This window comes from Fusarium mangiferae, assembly GCF_900044065.1.
Source record: "Fusarium mangiferae strain MRC7560 genome assembly, contig: FMAN_scaffold004, whole genome shotgun sequence".
Taxonomy (NCBI): Eukaryota; Fungi; Ascomycota; class Sordariomycetes; order Hypocreales; family Nectriaceae; genus Fusarium; species Fusarium mangiferae.
This window is the reverse complement of record NW_024573924.1, coordinates 2,487,048-2,503,775: the sequence shown is the minus strand read 5'-3', so window position 1 is coordinate 2,503,775 and position 16,728 is coordinate 2,487,048. Positions and strand designations below refer to the sequence as shown.

At 49.4% G+C, this 16,728-nt stretch overlaps 4 protein-coding genes across 4 annotated transcripts; 2 read left to right on the top strand and 2 right to left on the bottom strand.

Annotated features, from left to right (window-relative positions):
• Positions 1-384: 384 nt before the first annotated feature.
• FMAN_09341 (uncharacterized protein) lies at positions 385-1,725 on the bottom strand (the record flags this gene model as incomplete). Its single annotated transcript, XM_041830170.1, has 4 exons — positions 385-880; positions 930-1,140; positions 1,200-1,384; positions 1,436-1,725. The coding sequence occupies 4 exons, from the start codon at positions 1,723-1,725 to the stop codon at positions 385-387; spliced, it is 1,182 nt and encodes a 393-aa protein (XP_041680861.1).
• A 2,949-nt stretch (positions 1,726-4,674) lies between these two features.
• On the top strand, positions 4,675-6,180 carry FMAN_09340 (uncharacterized protein; the record flags this gene model as incomplete). Its single annotated transcript, XM_041830169.1, has 1 exon — positions 4,675-6,180. One exon carries the CDS (start codon positions 4,675-4,677, stop codon positions 6,178-6,180), a length of 1,506 nt encoding a protein of 501 aa, XP_041680860.1.
• A 3,408-nt stretch (positions 6,181-9,588) lies between these two features.
• Positions 9,589-10,831, top strand: FMAN_09339 (uncharacterized protein; the record flags this gene model as incomplete). The annotated part of the gene is made up of 2 exons (XM_041830168.1): positions 9,589-10,360; positions 10,410-10,831. 2 exons carry the CDS (start codon positions 9,589-9,591, stop codon positions 10,829-10,831), a joined length of 1,194 nt encoding a protein of 397 aa, XP_041680859.1.
• A 902-nt stretch (positions 10,832-11,733) lies between these two features.
• On the bottom strand, positions 11,734-16,456 carry FMAN_09338 (putative ABC1 transport protein; the record flags this gene model as incomplete). Its single annotated transcript, XM_041830167.1, has 3 exons — positions 11,734-14,538; positions 14,586-15,625; positions 15,778-16,456. The coding sequence occupies 3 exons, from the start codon at positions 16,454-16,456 to the stop codon at positions 11,734-11,736; spliced, it is 4,524 nt and encodes a 1,507-aa protein (XP_041680858.1).
• Between the last annotated feature and the right edge of the window lie 272 nt (positions 16,457-16,728).

Below are 16,728 nucleotides of genomic sequence, written 5' to 3'. Positions count from 1 at the left end.
TTATAAGCTTGGATCAAGTCATATTACATGATCTAAGGTTTTCGGAGTTAGGGCTACTGCAGACCATCGCATGCTGAGTTTGCATTATGTTACCGGATTTTGAAATGCTCATGATTTATGATAGTATTTCGCCGGCTATCTATTGTGTCGGCTGAGTTCCCATGTACAGAAAAAAGAGAAATTGCTCAGTTACGCCTTGTAAGTGATATCTCGTCACGGGCTCTAATTAGCCTTCTTATGCAATCCGTCAAACGCCAGGCCATGCTCCCATTTGTGTTGATGCTTTGTTATGCTGATGAAGTTATGTCTCGTCCAATCGTTATGAAATATGCAATGTCGTATATGCTCCGCGTCGTGGTGTCTCCCGCACGCAACACCTAGCTCTCACGCGTCTTCCCTGATCGGCCTTTGCGAATTCAGGGGCTTCCGGGCGTGAATGTTTAAGTAAGGGAAATAAGTATGGAACTTGGGTAAGCCATTGACTTCCTGAGTCAATGACTTTCGAACTTCGATGAGGAACATCTCGATCTGGAGCGCTGTCCAGCCGAGACCATCACGAAGCGGTTTTCGAGATATACCATGGAGCGACAACATGACGACGTCTCTCAAAACATGGCCACATTCTTGAAGTCGTTTCTTCTTTGCCCATGGACCTAGTGGGCACTTGTAGGCTTTGGTTGTGATGTTTTCGAAGCCTGCTTCGTGTAGTTCGTGCCCGACGTGAGTGATGCCGTGGAGATCTGTTCCGAGCGCTAGCATCCCTTCTTGGAGATATTTGCAATAGTCCCTCCAAGCGTACGGACCGTCGCATGAGTCGTCGTCGCAAGCTGCGATGTAGTTAAACTCCTGTGCTTCCACGTAACCCCCTGGTTTCAAGTGTCTGTGTGAGAGTCAGCTTGTGATCAGATAAGGGCGAATAAATGCCATACTTCCAGATTCGCTCCCAGAGCAATTCTCGGTCTTTGATGGAATGAACTGTGTGGCGTATATGTATGTAATCAAAGGTCTCGTCTCCATAGGTCCAGCCAGCTTCGTGCTCTATGTCGTCGACAACAAAGATGGCATTCTCCGGGACCCAGTCCGGCTGTATAGGGGAAAGGTCCATGCCGTGAAATTGTGAGTTGGGGTACATATCAGCAACTATTCGGGTCAGCAATTAGACTCCCGGTTTGGAATGGAATCCTTGGGGTGAGACTCACGGTCAATGCACCATTTTCCTATTCCAGTCCCGAGGTCGAGACATTCGGCTCCTGCTTCCAATAATTGCTCAATTGGCGCAAAGAAGAGTCTATCATCACACAGATACACAGTCAAATTATGCTTGAGCTCCTCCCGATCCTGCTCGGCCTCGTCGTTAGGGAAGAGGTATTTCCCTGCATGGTAGCTGTGATCTTCTGTCAGCCATTGAGCAGGGACGTTCCGTATTCATCCGTACCTATGATACCGCAAACCACCCTCTACAATGTGTTGTCGTATACTGTCGGTCAGACTCCGTGTTTCGTCGTCGTCGGTCGCGTAATCGCCTCGCTCAATGCTTTGTATAAGAGCCGCTTCGTGGGCCGAGCCTACAGCCAATGGAGATGTCGTCGAAGACGCCGGCGATGGGGGCACCATATGGCGGGACACAAGATGTTGATCTTTTCCGGCGCTGTCTTTCGGGTTGGGGGTTTTGGAGGATGGAGAATCGCCGGATTGACGAGAGAATGAGTTGGGCGGCGAGTTCATTATCGTGAGCGCATTTACAGGGGTATGCGCATACCGCGGGTGACGATCGAGGGTCGACACAACAGAGATTTTATAGTGTTGAAGTCAAAAACAAACATCAAACAGAGAGAGTTTGAGCCGTTGAAGTAGGACAGGAGATAGTCAGGGAGTGGAAGACGCTAAGGTGAGATTGAGCGGGATGGCGCTCTCCTCCGTAGATCGACCTGACGTCAGTAACCTTATAGCGGATAAGGCGCTACAAGCTTAGGGCCGTGTAAGTCGATGGAAGACGAAGCTAAGCTAATGCGTGGTGATATCTTGGCTTTAGTGTTGATGTCTGTGAGGCTCAGTTGGCATCGACATATAAAGAGTCAAGTTGAAGAGAAAGACTGATCAAGGGTTCAGGGCAAGTAAAGTAGAGTAGAGCAAAGGTCAGTTGAGTTGCTTTTTAAAAAAGAGACGGTAAACGTTAAGACCAGACCAAGTTGGGTTAGAGAGAATCCATTCCGAAGAGACTAAAAAGTTACTCCATACTGAGAACGATAGCGAAGGGGAAGCTATCAAGAAAAAAAGAGGAGAAACATGCACGTCTATTAATGATGTTGGAAAGGGATTGTCACTTTTTACAGTTTTCTAGCGTGCTCATGACTAGCATATAAACCTCATCATATCATATCATACCATCACTTCTATCACCTGGCAATGTCTGTCTGTATATCACGGTGACTGTGACTGTGATGACATCGCTTCTGAGAATCTGGAAAAAGTCCATTGCTCTCCAAAAATACAGCACAAACAAAAAGTGTGGCTGTCCCCAGATGACCTAAAGAGGGGACCAGTTCCAGTCTGTTGGTACCGCTCAGAAGCCACCAGGCAAATCATAACGCCTCAAGTCAATCAGGAGCAAGGGTTTCCATGCAGTCTCGTCTGGCGGTCACAGTCACACACACACACACTCACCTCCACCTTTTTCCGCTGCCTTTTCGGCTCCGCATTCGCGCATTAAGGGTTGCACTGACATGAGGGGTCTTGGGCATGAATTGTTGTGAAAAGATGTTCTATTCTACATTGTTTTATTTGGTCAGTTAACGATTAAATAATACAGTAATTGATGACAAGGTATTGTTAAGACCACCTGTCATCAAGATCCATGCATACACGGAAAGCCAAGGCTCTGGGTATTCCAAGCTTGGGTACTGTAGCCAGGCCATGTCCAGCCCATGTCAGGCATCTTGCACCATCCGACCAGGACAAACCGGGCCAATCAAGGATCTCGGACCCTGTCACTTTGCTCCGAAGAAGAATCTTGCTGTTTCTGGACACTAGACAAACAAGAATATTCAGCCGCTCTTGAAATCATTCGCCTCATCCATATAGCCAACTCCATAGCTCTCCATCGGCTCCAGGTCAAAGGTATAGTTGCAACGAGTACCAGCACGGTAATTAAAGCACGATAAGAAATGAACATCTCGTAAACATCTTCAATCAAGCTCAGACCGCAATTACATACGTACCCATCCTTGTCGTACCGACACAAGGGATAAGGCCCGCTGTTGTACAGCATCATGTTCCATTTCGCTGCACGCAGGCATTTAGCATAAGGTCATCTTCACCAGAAACAGGCTTTACTCCGCTCTTGCGACACTTGAAGCCCGATACTCCCCGTACAATATCACGACATTCTTGTTATTCGAGGCTCGCATTACATATATGCCATTCTATCAAGATGTCAGTCACCGGACGTTAAGAACTATAACATATTTCCTTGATGATAAGAGCTTGCAACTGCCATAAACGGTCTTGCATTAATGCTCACCGTGCACGATGCGGGACGGGTACCCTTGAACCCTGGATCCAAGGTGATGTGATGGATATTAACCGAGCGAGTTGCGAGATGCTATCACCTAGCAGGGGTACAATACCCATCGGCTCGCATCTTTTTCCTCATAGCCCTAAGCTTTATCGATTACCGTCATTTTACTTCTTCTATTGGACACTGCTAGGAGCGTCATTCTTCCAGCAATCAGGATACTATCGTGAAATCCGGCTGCCTAGAGACCAGGTATTTATCATTTATCCGTTCTGGACTTTCCAGACCGCAACAACAAAAGACTTGGTATGCTTTGTAAGAAGCACTTCAATTGACATGATTGCAACATCAACTGTAAAAACCATTGCGGGCGCTGTCAACGCTGTTGGTCACGTTGTTATCAGTATCACCTCGCCAAGCCAACACTTCACGAAAGCAGAGCAGAGGAACTTTTACTCAATGCAACCCAAGGTTTGACCTCTGACCATTTAGAAGCTGTTTACGAGCACGAGGTGATTGATGTTATGATATCGCGGTTAATTACTAAAAGTTGTCTACTGTCATCATTTCTCACCGAGATCGAGATATACTGAATCTCCACTGCGTATTATTCCAGACACAAAAAGAAATTATAACTAGTGCATGTCAGAATCCACTTCATGACCATCCAATTGTGTTTGTCTGCAGTAACCTGTCAGAAAGCTTCTCCCGAGGCTGACTTACACGACAGTCCCTTGCATATTTATCTGCAAGGAACCGGCTTTATCGACAGTCCCCCTTACTTGCAAGATGACTTGGATGACTTTCACATAAGTCTAAAGATAAGCGTAGTTATTAGACGATTCTGTTGAATTCAACTCAGCCACAGTCAAAAAGTCACAATGATCAGAAAGGAGAAAGAGTAGAGAGAATCACTGTCACATTAGAATCCTCTATAAGAATAAAGTCATAAAGCCATATTAAAGCCGAAATACTACTGATTTCTAATCGCCAAAAAGGTACCACCATCGAAATGGACAGCCGAGACCCTAATCTATCGTACAAGATATCCCAGAGCCAGATCTACCCAAATTATACCGACTGGTGTAAGAATAAACCAAGAACGTTAAACGTTACACATTTGCGTGTTTTGTTGCTATCAAGAGCAAAAGACGTGATGAATGCTGAGCTTGCCGGGCAGAGACTCCGGCATCTATGAGAAAGGTCCCAAATCCGGGGAGGAGGAGAAGAAGAAGAAGAAGGTTTGCTTATTAGTTCCTTTACAGGACGAAAGCAAGACCGGCGATGGCAGCGGCCACACCGGCGAAGGTCTTCTGGGCGGCACCGGCGGTCACAACGGGGACCTCAGGCTTGGAGCCAGTGCCGGTGGTCTCAGGAGTCTCGGGCTTGGAAGGAGTCTCAGGAGTCTCGGGCTTAGCAGGAGTCTCGGGAGTCTCAGGCTTGGCGGGAGTCTCAGGCTTAGCAGGAGTCTCGGGCTTAGCAGGAGTCTCGGGCTTGCCGGGCTTGGAGGGAGTCTCGGGCTCGGGGACGACGACAACAGGGGGCTTGCCGGGGATGATGGGCTTGGGAGGGGAGACAGGCGTGGTAGGCTTGACGGGAGGGTGGACAGGCTCGCACTCGCCCTTGGAGCACTTCTCGTAGGTGTAGCAGTCGTCCTTGCACTCATCGAAGTACCATCGGTCCTCGTCGACATCGCAGACGAACTTGCGAGCGTAGTCGACAGAGTAGTGCTGGTCACGCTGGCACTCACTGCCGTAGCAGACGATGCGCTGGTTGCATTCATCACCGGTGTAGTCGGCGTAGTGGCACTTTCCGCTGTTGCAGATCTTGAGCTGGCTCCAGGTGTCGTCGTGGCATTCACGAGGAGCGCAGAGGCCATCCTCGCAAACGATCTGCCACTTGGTGCAGGTAGGGCAGTGGACCTGAGGAGCACAGTAGTTACCGTAGCAGATGATGATGACATCGGTGGGGATGGCGGGGAGAACAGTGGTGACGGTCTGGGTGACGGTGGTGCCGTCCTCAGTGAAGGTGACAGTGGCAGTGGTGGTGACAGGAGGGAGGGTCTCGGTGACGAAGTCGGTGTTGATGACAGTGTCAGTCTCACCAGGGTTCACACCGGCGGCGACGTAGACGGAGAGGAGGACGTTGACAGCGACCTGTCGGCGCATGAGGCGGTCGCCAGAAGAGAGACCACCACAGTTCTCATCAGAGTTGCCAGGGCAAGTGATGTCACACTGATCAGTGTTGACAGAAGGAGAGGTGGAGAGGTCAAGCTCGTTACCACAGTAGCAGCTGTTGTCGTAGAGACCGAAGAAGTTGGAGCCCAAGCAGGCATCGGCACAACGCTCAGAGTCGTTCTCCTCAGAGGAGTAGGCCTGAGTGAAGCCAGGGAAGCCGTTCTCAGAAGAGAAGCATCCGAGGAAGTTGAAGCCGTCAGGGTTGCCAATGCCGCCAGCAGATGTGCTGGTAGCAGCACCGGAGGTCTCAGTGCCGGTGACATCGGTGCCAGTGGTAGCAGTGCCAGTCTCAATGGCTCCGGTGGTGGTGTTGGAGAAGCGGCCAGTGGTGAACTGGGCAGCGGCCAAGTTGCCCATGGCCAGGGCGAGGAGCTCGGTGTAACGCATTTTGGATGGTGGTTCTTTAGAGCGAATGACTGGGGTGTGTAACGACTGGAAAACAGTTCTCGGAAGAGAAGCGAGGGGATCGAGGATGTTTGAGTTGCTTGATGATGAGAGAAGGAAGAAGTTGAGCTTTGGACGGAATCAAGCCCTCTCTTTATACATGATCTGGGTCCCCTTGCCTTGGGGCTGAGATTGTATGGGATCCTCCTAGGACCACAGACTAAGCCTCGCGCCGATAGTCTGTCTGGTCCTCGACGAATGCATCGAGCCCCCAAAGCAAACAAGTCCAGAGTGCTGTGCTGTGACTGTTGAGACATGGCGTTCCCGTCCAACAAGCAAAGAATGCAGTGCCCCTGACTTGACGTGTCTCACTTCCACTCCACACTCTGAAGAGCTTGTTTGGGCCCCAAAATCCCCGCTGCTTGAGAATTTGGCTCTGCAGCACCTCGGGTTGTAAGATTACTCTAAATTCCAGATGCTAATACTGATAGCCTCTATCTCACTTGTTGATACGTGAGGCTGCTGACACGGTATTCTGCTGAGACACTCATCCCAATGCCGTGGCCTACCCCTCCCTCAAAGGAGTGATTTCACATTAATCGAAGTACTCTGGATTCCTCCATGTTCTGCCGCTTCTTGGATACCGACGGCCCATCGGCATCAGATTGATAGCCAAGAAATAATTTCTCCGCATGCGCGCGACCCATTCCTGGATGCGTCAAAAAAGAGCACTTGCTATCAGAGCACACTTTCTCACAAAGGTTCCCCTCATGTGGGATCTGGCAGATATGTGACGAGCGTCTAATCTCCATCACCCAAGAATGTACGTCATTGGTCACCAGAAATAGGCAGAGCAATATCTGGTGTGTTTTGTGGCTCCTCCAAAGGCGACTATACTCGCTTGAGTATCACTCACATAGCGTTTTCAGCGGTTGGAACTTGAGATCGGACAAGGCAAAAGATCAACCCTGTTTCGAAACCGTTTACATATCAGACCCCTCCCTCCCCTCCCTTCGGCCGGATGCGAGCATTCTTTAGCACAATCCGGGGAAACAGCTTCTTCCATATCTCGAAAGCATTTCGCTGTGAGTGTTTTGTTTTGTTTTGGGTTTCTCGTTCATGTCCACAAGATCGAGACATTAGATTATCCATCCCGGAAGCTAATAGATGATCCACAAGGGGGAGATTGCGTTCGTGAGAAGTGGAAGAAAGGTTGGTCTTACCAAGGGAGAGCTGAGAGCTGGTATGAGACATGAATCAAGTCTGACTTATTGTGTTATGCGGGCCGATGGTTTTTGCGGAGGCCGCCGAGCTGGGTGGGGGTCTAGGGTAGTTTTTGACGGTACAACTCTTAAGTTCATGACACTTCAACAACGGGAAATGATCAGGAAATGCCTCAAAATAATGGGGATTTTTGTCAAAGCTGATATTGATTTCGACGTTTTTGGCATTGCCAAGCTTAATCTAAGTTTACTACTAAGGGAAGAGCTATAGCTGAAGCTTGAAGTTCTCGTATAACCTTGTAAGAAAACATCACTGGAATTCACGGCTCGTATCAGAGGCCAAACATCAAATACTGATTGGGTATAGCTCAATACACTTTCCAGTAATTCTCATCTAATCCACTTCTTGCTTGGCGATAACTGACTTACATCTACTAAATATCAGTAACTCCACAGTAGATCCCTTGGATGCAACTCATCCAAGGAAGCATGTTAAGCTTGAGTTGACATGGACCACTCTGATAGCCTAAACAAACCGGCATTCGGTAGTCTCGGAACCTCGCCAGAGCCCTACGACGATAGCCTTGTCTGTTTCCGGAGCTTACAGACTGATGCTAACCAGTCGAGTCATACAATCACTTGACGGTTCTTGATTGATAACATGGTGATCATGACCTTTCTATGACGTGAGGAGGAGAAGCTTTAGCTATTGCACTCGTTCTAAAGTCAATTGATCCTTGAGAGGATAATATCAGGGAGCTCCATTTTCCAGTATCATCGCTCTCCGGATCAATCGTTGCCGTGCCAAGTCATTGATATTGCAATCATGTGCTACAAGATTTCATGCAAGGTACAAAACACCCTAATTTGTGCCTCTGTTACACAACAGCATATCAGTATACTGCAAAGCTCCTTTGTTCCTGACGATCAAATTAACGTGTGGCAACGTCGCGCCTCGTATGTTTGATCACCAACTGCAATGCTAAAATTGGAAAGCCAAGTAAAAGCTGCGACAATAACATGTCCTGGCGAGGAATGTTGGCAGCGCGTGCCGTTGGAGCCATTCCCGCTTCTGATCGGAGCTTATGTTAGTTCGCTATTGTAAGCAAAAGAGAAGAAAAAAACAACGCCTCACGATTCACTAATCTCCTCTGTCCTCGCTTCTGATGCCAGGGAGGGCTTTTATTTGTCGCCTTATGCAAGCCGCTTAATTTGATGGCTTGCAGAAAATTACTTAGTATCAAACTTTCTTATTCGACGTGCAGGTACGAATAAAATCATCCCATTGTGCCAAGGCTCAGCAAGGGAGATATACAATGTTTTGTGTTCTGGGTTGGTCAAATCTTGCTCCCTTGCTTGCATAGTCGCACATTGAGTGTTAGTAAGTTCTTTTCTTTTTCTTCGGTAGGATTTAGCACTTGTGAGGCCGATCTCGATGAGACTACTGAAATGTACGAGAAACACACGTGAAATGTTGCAGGCAAGTCTTGGTTCTGTGGTATGCTTCAAGTGAGACACACGAGACTTTGCCCCTTGGTTAGTTGCTTGGACATTGTCGTTCCTGGGCTTTGAAAAGGATTGTTGCCCCTGTTTCCTTTGGATCAAAACAATTCTTATCAATAACATCAGCATCGATAGTGGTAATGGAAGCATCATCGGTTTTGTTTGTCCCTTGAGCAATTGAACTCACAAACTGCTCTCTCTCGTTTTTACCATGACTGACAGGCATCAGGCTTCAGGTACACCTTCAAACACACGGGCCGAGATGTCATGAGCAGTCATTGCGAAGGCCGTTGTGCCTTGCCTATCGTTACCATTCCTCGAGACTCCTTGGTGACATGCCCATATCGGCCACCTATTGAGTTGCTATACTGGTCCATGCTCATCTATGGGCATTTCTTGCCTTGCGCTGTCGAGTACATACAACATTTGATAGGCAATTCATATGTCCTACCGCTTCAGTTCTGTTCATGATCATGACATGAACTCCAAACATCGTAACCCTAACCCTCCCCTCATCTCAACAGCCGTGTCCATCAACCGAAGATCTGCGGAGGGGGAGGGGTCATATGGAGACATGCTACTCTCAACGCAGTCATCATTGGACCATTGATTGGCCCGGTCTTGCCTGGGGAAAGACCCCATGTCATCATGCCCATGATAAAAAGAGCCATGATGGCTACTCCCGCAGCCATGAAACCGCTCAATTGACTCTCCTCGCGCTCAGAAAATGACTGTCACAAAGCTCCCCTTCCACGCCGACCACATCGGCTCTCTCATCCGCCCTGAGGCGCTGTCCCGCATCCAGGAGCAAGCCGATGCCGGCCAGGTCACTGCTGAGCAGCTTGCTGCGACGCAAAAGGCTGCTATTGCCGATATCGTCAAGAAGCAGCAGGAGCATGGAGTTCGCGCTATTTCTTCCGGCGAGTTTGATCGCAAGTACTACTTCTCTGGCTTCTTCGAGCGTCTAGGGGGTTTCCGCGAGGTTGAGCCTGTTCCCTGGGATCTTGTCCGTCTCTCTGCGCCTCCCATCGCTGCTCTGAAGAAGGCTGGTAAGCAGTATCCCATGGCTGCTCTTTGCGAGTCCAAGATCGAGTACAAGAAGAGCCCTTACCTCGAGAACTGGAAGATGCTCCGCGAGTGTGTTCCTCGTGAGCAGTGGGCTGAGTGCAAGTTCACCATGCCTCCTCCTTGCTATTTCCACCTGCGACTTGCCTCTGGAAAGTGCTACAGCCCTGAGGCCTACTCTAATGATGAGGACTTCTTTGCCGATTTGGCCAAGGCTTACCGTCAGGAGTTCAAGACTTTGTACGACGAGGGCGTGCGAAACATCCAGATCGATGACCCCACTCTCGCCTACTTCTGCTCCGATGAGATGCTTCAGTCTCTGAGAGACGAGGGTGTTGATCCTGACAAGCTGTTCGACACTTACCTCAAGGCTCACAACGATGCTATTGCCGACCGACCTGAGGGTCTCCACGTCGGACTTCACGTCTGCAGAGGTTTGTTTCTCACTCAATGACATTGTATCCACTCACTTACACGCCACAGGAAACTTCTCTAAGTCCATGCACTTCAGCGAGGGTTCATACGAGAAGATCGCCGAGAAGTTCTTCACCGTCCTCAACTACGATACCTTCTTCCTCGAGTACGACAACCCTCGTTCCGGCGGTTTCGAGCCCCTCCGCTTCCTCCCCAAGCACAAGAACGTCGTTCTCGGAGTTATCACCACCAAGGAGCCCGAGCTCGAGGATGCCCAGGTCATCAAGCACCGCGTGCTCGACGCTGCCAAGATCATCGCTGATGGTCAGGGCCGCAGTCTCGAGGAGGCCCTTGAACAGGTTGGCATCAGCCCTCAGTGCGGTTTCGCTAGTGTCGCTGTCGGCGCTGAGGGTATGACTGAGGAGAAGATGTTTGCCAAGCTTAAGCTTGTCAACGACGTTGCTAAGGAGATCTGGCCTGGCAAGGCTTAAAAGTTGATGTTTTCAAAAGTTGTAAAAGAAAAGAAAAGAAAAGTTGTACATAGGCTTGAGGATTTGGGAGAGACTGTTGCATAGCGCGGTGTTGATTGTGGTGTTGAAATGAAAGATGAATGATGGCCCATAGCACTTTGGGTGCTATTAGGCTTATGTGCTCCTATCAAGTTGTGCCTGTGCTCAAGGCGAAGAATTGGTGATGCTATTTGGGAAATATCTATCTACACAGTCCTCAACTCATTCTCACCTGTCATGACCATACTCGGCGCCTGCAACAATGCCGCAATTCATACTAACATGAGTTTCAACTTAGAGACCACTCTACAGGATTGCGACTGACATCTTGCAACATAAACTTTATTCGGTGGTTCTCGGCATTGTGTTCCGGAAAATCATATGTTATGGTCTAGACCAACAATTACACGACAACCAACTGCGATGGGGCCTGAGCCGCGGGAGCAAGACGGCAGACTTGTCATTGGTGACTTTTAAATGTTTGAGGTACCTAGTTCAAGGAATACTCGGGTATGATGAGTATGAAGACTTGATGATTCTTCAGGCGCCGGGTGGAAGACACCTCTACAACTGGGACGTTAAGAGCCCTACCTTCATCCAACTCCATATGGAGGTGCTTGAGCAGAACATCACACTTCGATGAAAAGGCCAAATATTTTTTTAAGAAAAAGTTCATTGAAAGGGGTATGGGTATCCTTCCTCCATCCCACATCTGTGTCCATCATATTACAGTGTCTAGTAAAAACTCATATGTACATGTTCGGCAATGCCATGCCGTCTATATGCGAAGGCTCATCACCCTCACAAGCTCTAGTAAATAACAAAATCCCCCCAATCTCATACCCAGTACAAGATCTTCATTTTTTCCAATTTCTTTCTTTTTTTTACTCCTTCTTGACGGTCTTCTTCTTGAAGCTCTTCTTGGGCATACGCGCAAGCCAGTAGATGAACAGCGCAGCACCCATGTTGAAGATGATGTACACCCACAGGAGACCAAAGTTGCGCCATCGGTCGGCATAGTCAATATTGACGCCGGCGAGGTATGTATTGGTGTACTGGACAGTGCAGAACTCGCAGTTGGAGGTGGCATCGGGGTCAACGAAGTAACCGCCAACAGCCTTGATATAATCACCCATGTACTCATTACAGGTTGAACCATTGGGTGGTGTGATAGGTACGAGTTCGTTGCTGGCGCAGGTGACTTCCGTATTGGCGACACCTGTTGCTAACATGCCTCCGACTAGATATGTGAACGGTGACACGTAGTACATGAACTTCCAGAAGCCAGGTAGAGTTCCCTTGGGAGCGAGGACACCACAGAAGATCAGGCAGAGCATGAACAGCAGGTTAGCAACGTTGGCACCACCCTCAGCTGTTTCGAATCCGGCAATGATCATAGTCGAGAAGGTAGCGGTAAAGATGAGGAAAGCCAACAGTAACAGGAACATGAGGGCACCGCGTTCGGTAGTTTGACCGGCATCGGCAGCGTTGTTGTAAAGACCGACAGGGTAGTACCAACCAAAGAACATGATGACAGCCATCAAACTATTCCAAGGCAATTCGACAATAATCTGCGCCAACATGAAGATCTTCCATGAGTAGACCTTGGAAGGACGCTCACGAACCTCGTAGAGGGAACGCTGAATGACGAATTGAGGCATAGACTGTTGTACTAGTTGACCGAAGATAGTGAGCAAGTTGAAGATGGCGAACATCTGGTTCTGAAGACCCTGGATACTGTTGGGGGCTCGGAAGAAGACGAAACCGATGAAGAGAGCGACGAGAGAGCAAAGAGCAGCCTTGGAGTAGATATAAACGGGAGTACGCCAGTACTGTTGGAAAACACGGAAGAGGACCTCCTTGAGTTGAACCATGAAGGGAGCCGCGAACTCACGGTAGCTACCGTCATCGACATCAGTATCCTCAACGCCCTGCTTCTCTCGCTTGATACGCTCGAGTTCGGCTTGGACATCCTGATATTCAGGGCTGTCGCGCCAAGTCTGGAACCAGTCGAGTTCAGTGTGAGATCCGGGAGCAGCACCAATAACTTCCAACATCCATTCAGCAGGGTTAGCCTCAGGGGGACAGGCGTGTCCACCGTAACGCTCAAAGTAGCTGGTCATGGTCTTGGAGTTCTCGCCGATATCACCAAAGTAGACAGTCTTGCCACCCTTGGCCAGGAAAAGGAGTCGATCAAAGCGTTGGAACAACATGGCAGAGGGCTGATGAATAGTGCAGAGAATAGCTTGGCCGGCGTTTGTCAACTTCTCAAGAAGGTCCAAGATAGCCCAAGAGGTTTGAGAATCGAGACCAGATGTAGGCTCATCAACGAAAAGCAGCAGAGGAGGCTTAGCAGCAAGTTCGACACCGATAGTAAGACGCTTACGTTGCTCGACGTTGAGACCTTCACCAGGAACACCAACCACGGCATCGGCATATTCTTCCATATCAAGGAGCTTGATAACCTGTTCCACATAGTCGAGCTTCTCCTGCTTGGGGACGTGAGCGGGCTGGCGTAGAAGGGCACTGAAGTTGAGGGCCTCTCGGACTGTCGAGGTCTGAAGATGGAGATCCTGTTGCTGAACATAACCGGTCTTGCGCTGGAAAGACATGTCTCGAGGGTTACCATCGACCAACATCTCGCCTGTGATAACACCCATAGAAGTACGGTCGGCCAAACAATCAAGCAGAGTGGTTTTACCGGCACCAGAAACACCCATAAGGGCTGTCAGGGTACCAGGCTTGACCCAACCATCGACATTATCCAGAATCTTACGGGTTTCGTCCTTGATCTTGACCTCATAGCAGACATCATGCCACTGGAAGACCGAGGTCTGTTCCTGGAGCATACCGCCATCCTTGTTAGTTCGGCTTCGAGTGCGTTCAGCAGTGACAACAGGACCAATGTGAGCCATAGCAGCCTCCGGGTCGCTATGCTTCTTCTCAGCATTGGCAACAGCAGCAGGCTTGTGACCGCGTCGGTAGACCAGGACTTCACCCTTGGACTTCTTCTCAGATACGAGTTCGGCGGCAACCATGTAGGTAAAGGTGAAAAGAATGATCCATGCGATGACGATACCAAAGTTGCGCCATCGGTTCTCCCATTTGTATCCAAACTGCAGCTCGGCGTATCGGTCACCATTCACGGCAGCTCTTCCAGGTTCAGCTCCAACGGCACTGCACACACGGTTCTCCGATGCAACATCTCCGTATCCAGGAACCGAAGGGTTAGGAACGAACTCGTTGCAAGTGTAGTCACGGTTGTGAAATTCGTTGACGACGACAGCCTCAAAAGCATAGGCGATAGGGTCGATCCAGTACAGCCATTTGCACCATCCGAGCATGTAACGCTTTGGAATAACGAAGCCGGTGAAGATGACAAGATCCAGAATGAGGATGGCGGCGGGGACAAGAGCCTGGAACAAACTGCGAGTAGCCGACGCAATGGTACGGAAGATCATGGACATGACCAAAACCACAACGAAAGACATGAGGATGAAAAAGAAGAAGGCTCCTGGCTCGCGCTTGAGGTTTGTCATGAAATAAAGCGTAATGTTAAATACGATCGTATTGGCGATTTTGTATGGCATGTCGCACAGCATCGAAGATATAGCTTCTGCAGACGGATGATATAATGCATAACGACTATGTTTTTCAACAATTGGACGTTGCGCGTAGAGGGCCAGAATCTGAAATTGTCAGTATTGGTCAAGAGAGGCACTAGAATTAGACTTACCTCGAGAGCACTAGCGAAAGCGTTCATCAAAACAGCAAAGAACAGGAGAGCACCACGCTGGAAGAAACTGCTTGAAGTTTCATCCAGGTTGAAGAAGACGGAACCGATAATAAGAGCCATAACGAAGTTACCAATAAGAGAACCAACAGTGATACCAGGATCACCCTTGAGTCGCAGCCATCCACGCCACAAACAAAGCTGAATTTGCTGGGTGTAGGAGAGAGTGTAGGGAGACTTGGCACGCTGTCGCTTAGCCTGCTGAGCTTGCTTGGAGGCACGGAAAGCCTCAGCGTCGGGGCCGTTGATGGGATGAGCGACCTTGTAGTCCTCAATCTCAGCCTGCAGAGCCTTGTACTCGGCGCTGTTTCTCCAAGCGGTAGCAAACTCATCAGGGGTTCGAGGAACCTTGCCCTTGAAACCATCACGAACAATTCGCTCGTTAGGAGCAGTCATGGAAGTGAGGAAATCAGGGGTGGTCTGGCGAGCAGGGCACTCGAAACCCAGGTTGATAAAGTACTGCTTAGCAGCATCAGCGCGGCCAAAGAAGATTTGTCGGCCCTCGTAGATGACAGTGGCCTTGTCAAACAGGTCATAAGCGCTTTGAGGCGACTGGTAGATGGACACAACGGCAGTGTTGTTGAAAAGCTCGGTTTGAAGACGGAGAGTCTTGCAGAATTCGATGGCGTTGGCGGAGTCAAGACCTCGAGTTGAGTTATCCCAGCATTGCAGAGGAGCACCAGACAAGGCAGCCTCAGAAATGGTGACACGCTTGCGCTCACCACCCGAGACACCACGGATGTACTCGTTACCGACGCGGGTATTCACGGTGTGAGAAATACCAAACATAGCCATGACAACATCTCGGAGGTGATCGGCAAAGTCGTTTCTGTTCAAGCCCTGAGGAAGCTGACGGGGCTGTCGAGCTCGGGCAGCGAATGTGAGGGTATCGCCGACAGACAGCATAGGGAAATGGACATCAATCTCGGCGGTGTAGATAGCCTCACCACGGTGGTGGGAGTGCATCTCCTTGGCGGTCATACCTGTGGCACATCATGTTAGAGATATTGGTTACTTGGGCGCATGTAGGTACGAGTTGTGTTGCACGCGACAAGCCCATTGCCGATCGCAACAGGAGATCGAGTCCCGTGAAACCAAAACACCCCTTTTGCACGAAATTTGCAATTCGACTTACCTTGGTAGTTGAAGTAAGATCCCTCATCGACGTAGATACCGTTGAGCTCACCGGCGATGGTCTTGAGCGTGGTGGAGCAACCAGCACCGGGAGGTCCAAGAACGACAAGCATTTCGCCCTTGTGCACAACACCATCAAAGTTGCGCAGAATATCAATGCGCTGTCGCTTGCGACCAGTCACTCTTCCAACGAGGTCGCTCAGAGAGAGCCAAACATTTGCGACATCTCCCTGGTAATCGCTAGCACCACCATAACCGTAAACATTGAGGTTCTGGTAGCAAACACCGGCAGATCGGAAATTAGCGCCGTCTTGGTGAACTAATTCCACAACAGACTTTGCCCATTCGCGAGCGTTGAAGTTGGGAGAGTTGGGGTTCAGAGGTGAATCCTCGCCAGCCTGGAAAGGATTCTGTCCGTTGGGGTGGGTGCCGGAGGCATGCGAATAAGATCGAGCGAGGGCCTGAACAATAGAGGTTCTTCGCTCCATCTCTGAATCTTCGTCTTCCTCATCTTTACCTAAAGTGTCGGCAGGTGATGATGAGGGCTTCTCGTTAATCGCTTCGTCGTCGGTGTGCTTGTCAGCAACAGGCACATTGTCACCAGTTGAGCCTGCGCCTGGAGCACCCTGCCTTACAGCAGTGGCGTCGTTGTTGGCGTTGATCCCGTAGAGCGCCGACATGGTGAAATGTGACGGCTGAATCTACTTGGGATTCTCGCAATTGAGTGTCGTGGTGGTGAGTGATACCCCAGTGACTGCAGGATTTCGTATCTCGTATCGGAGTTGTGAGTTGGGTGTTGAATGTTGTTTAATATGCGAATTGGTAGTCGAGTATTATGGAAGACAAACCAATTCAAACAAAACAACAAGAAAAGAAAAGGTATTAAAAGCTTGGTATTAAGGATCGACAATGAATAAACAGCCGATCACAAGGGAGTAAGCAGTCCCTTTGA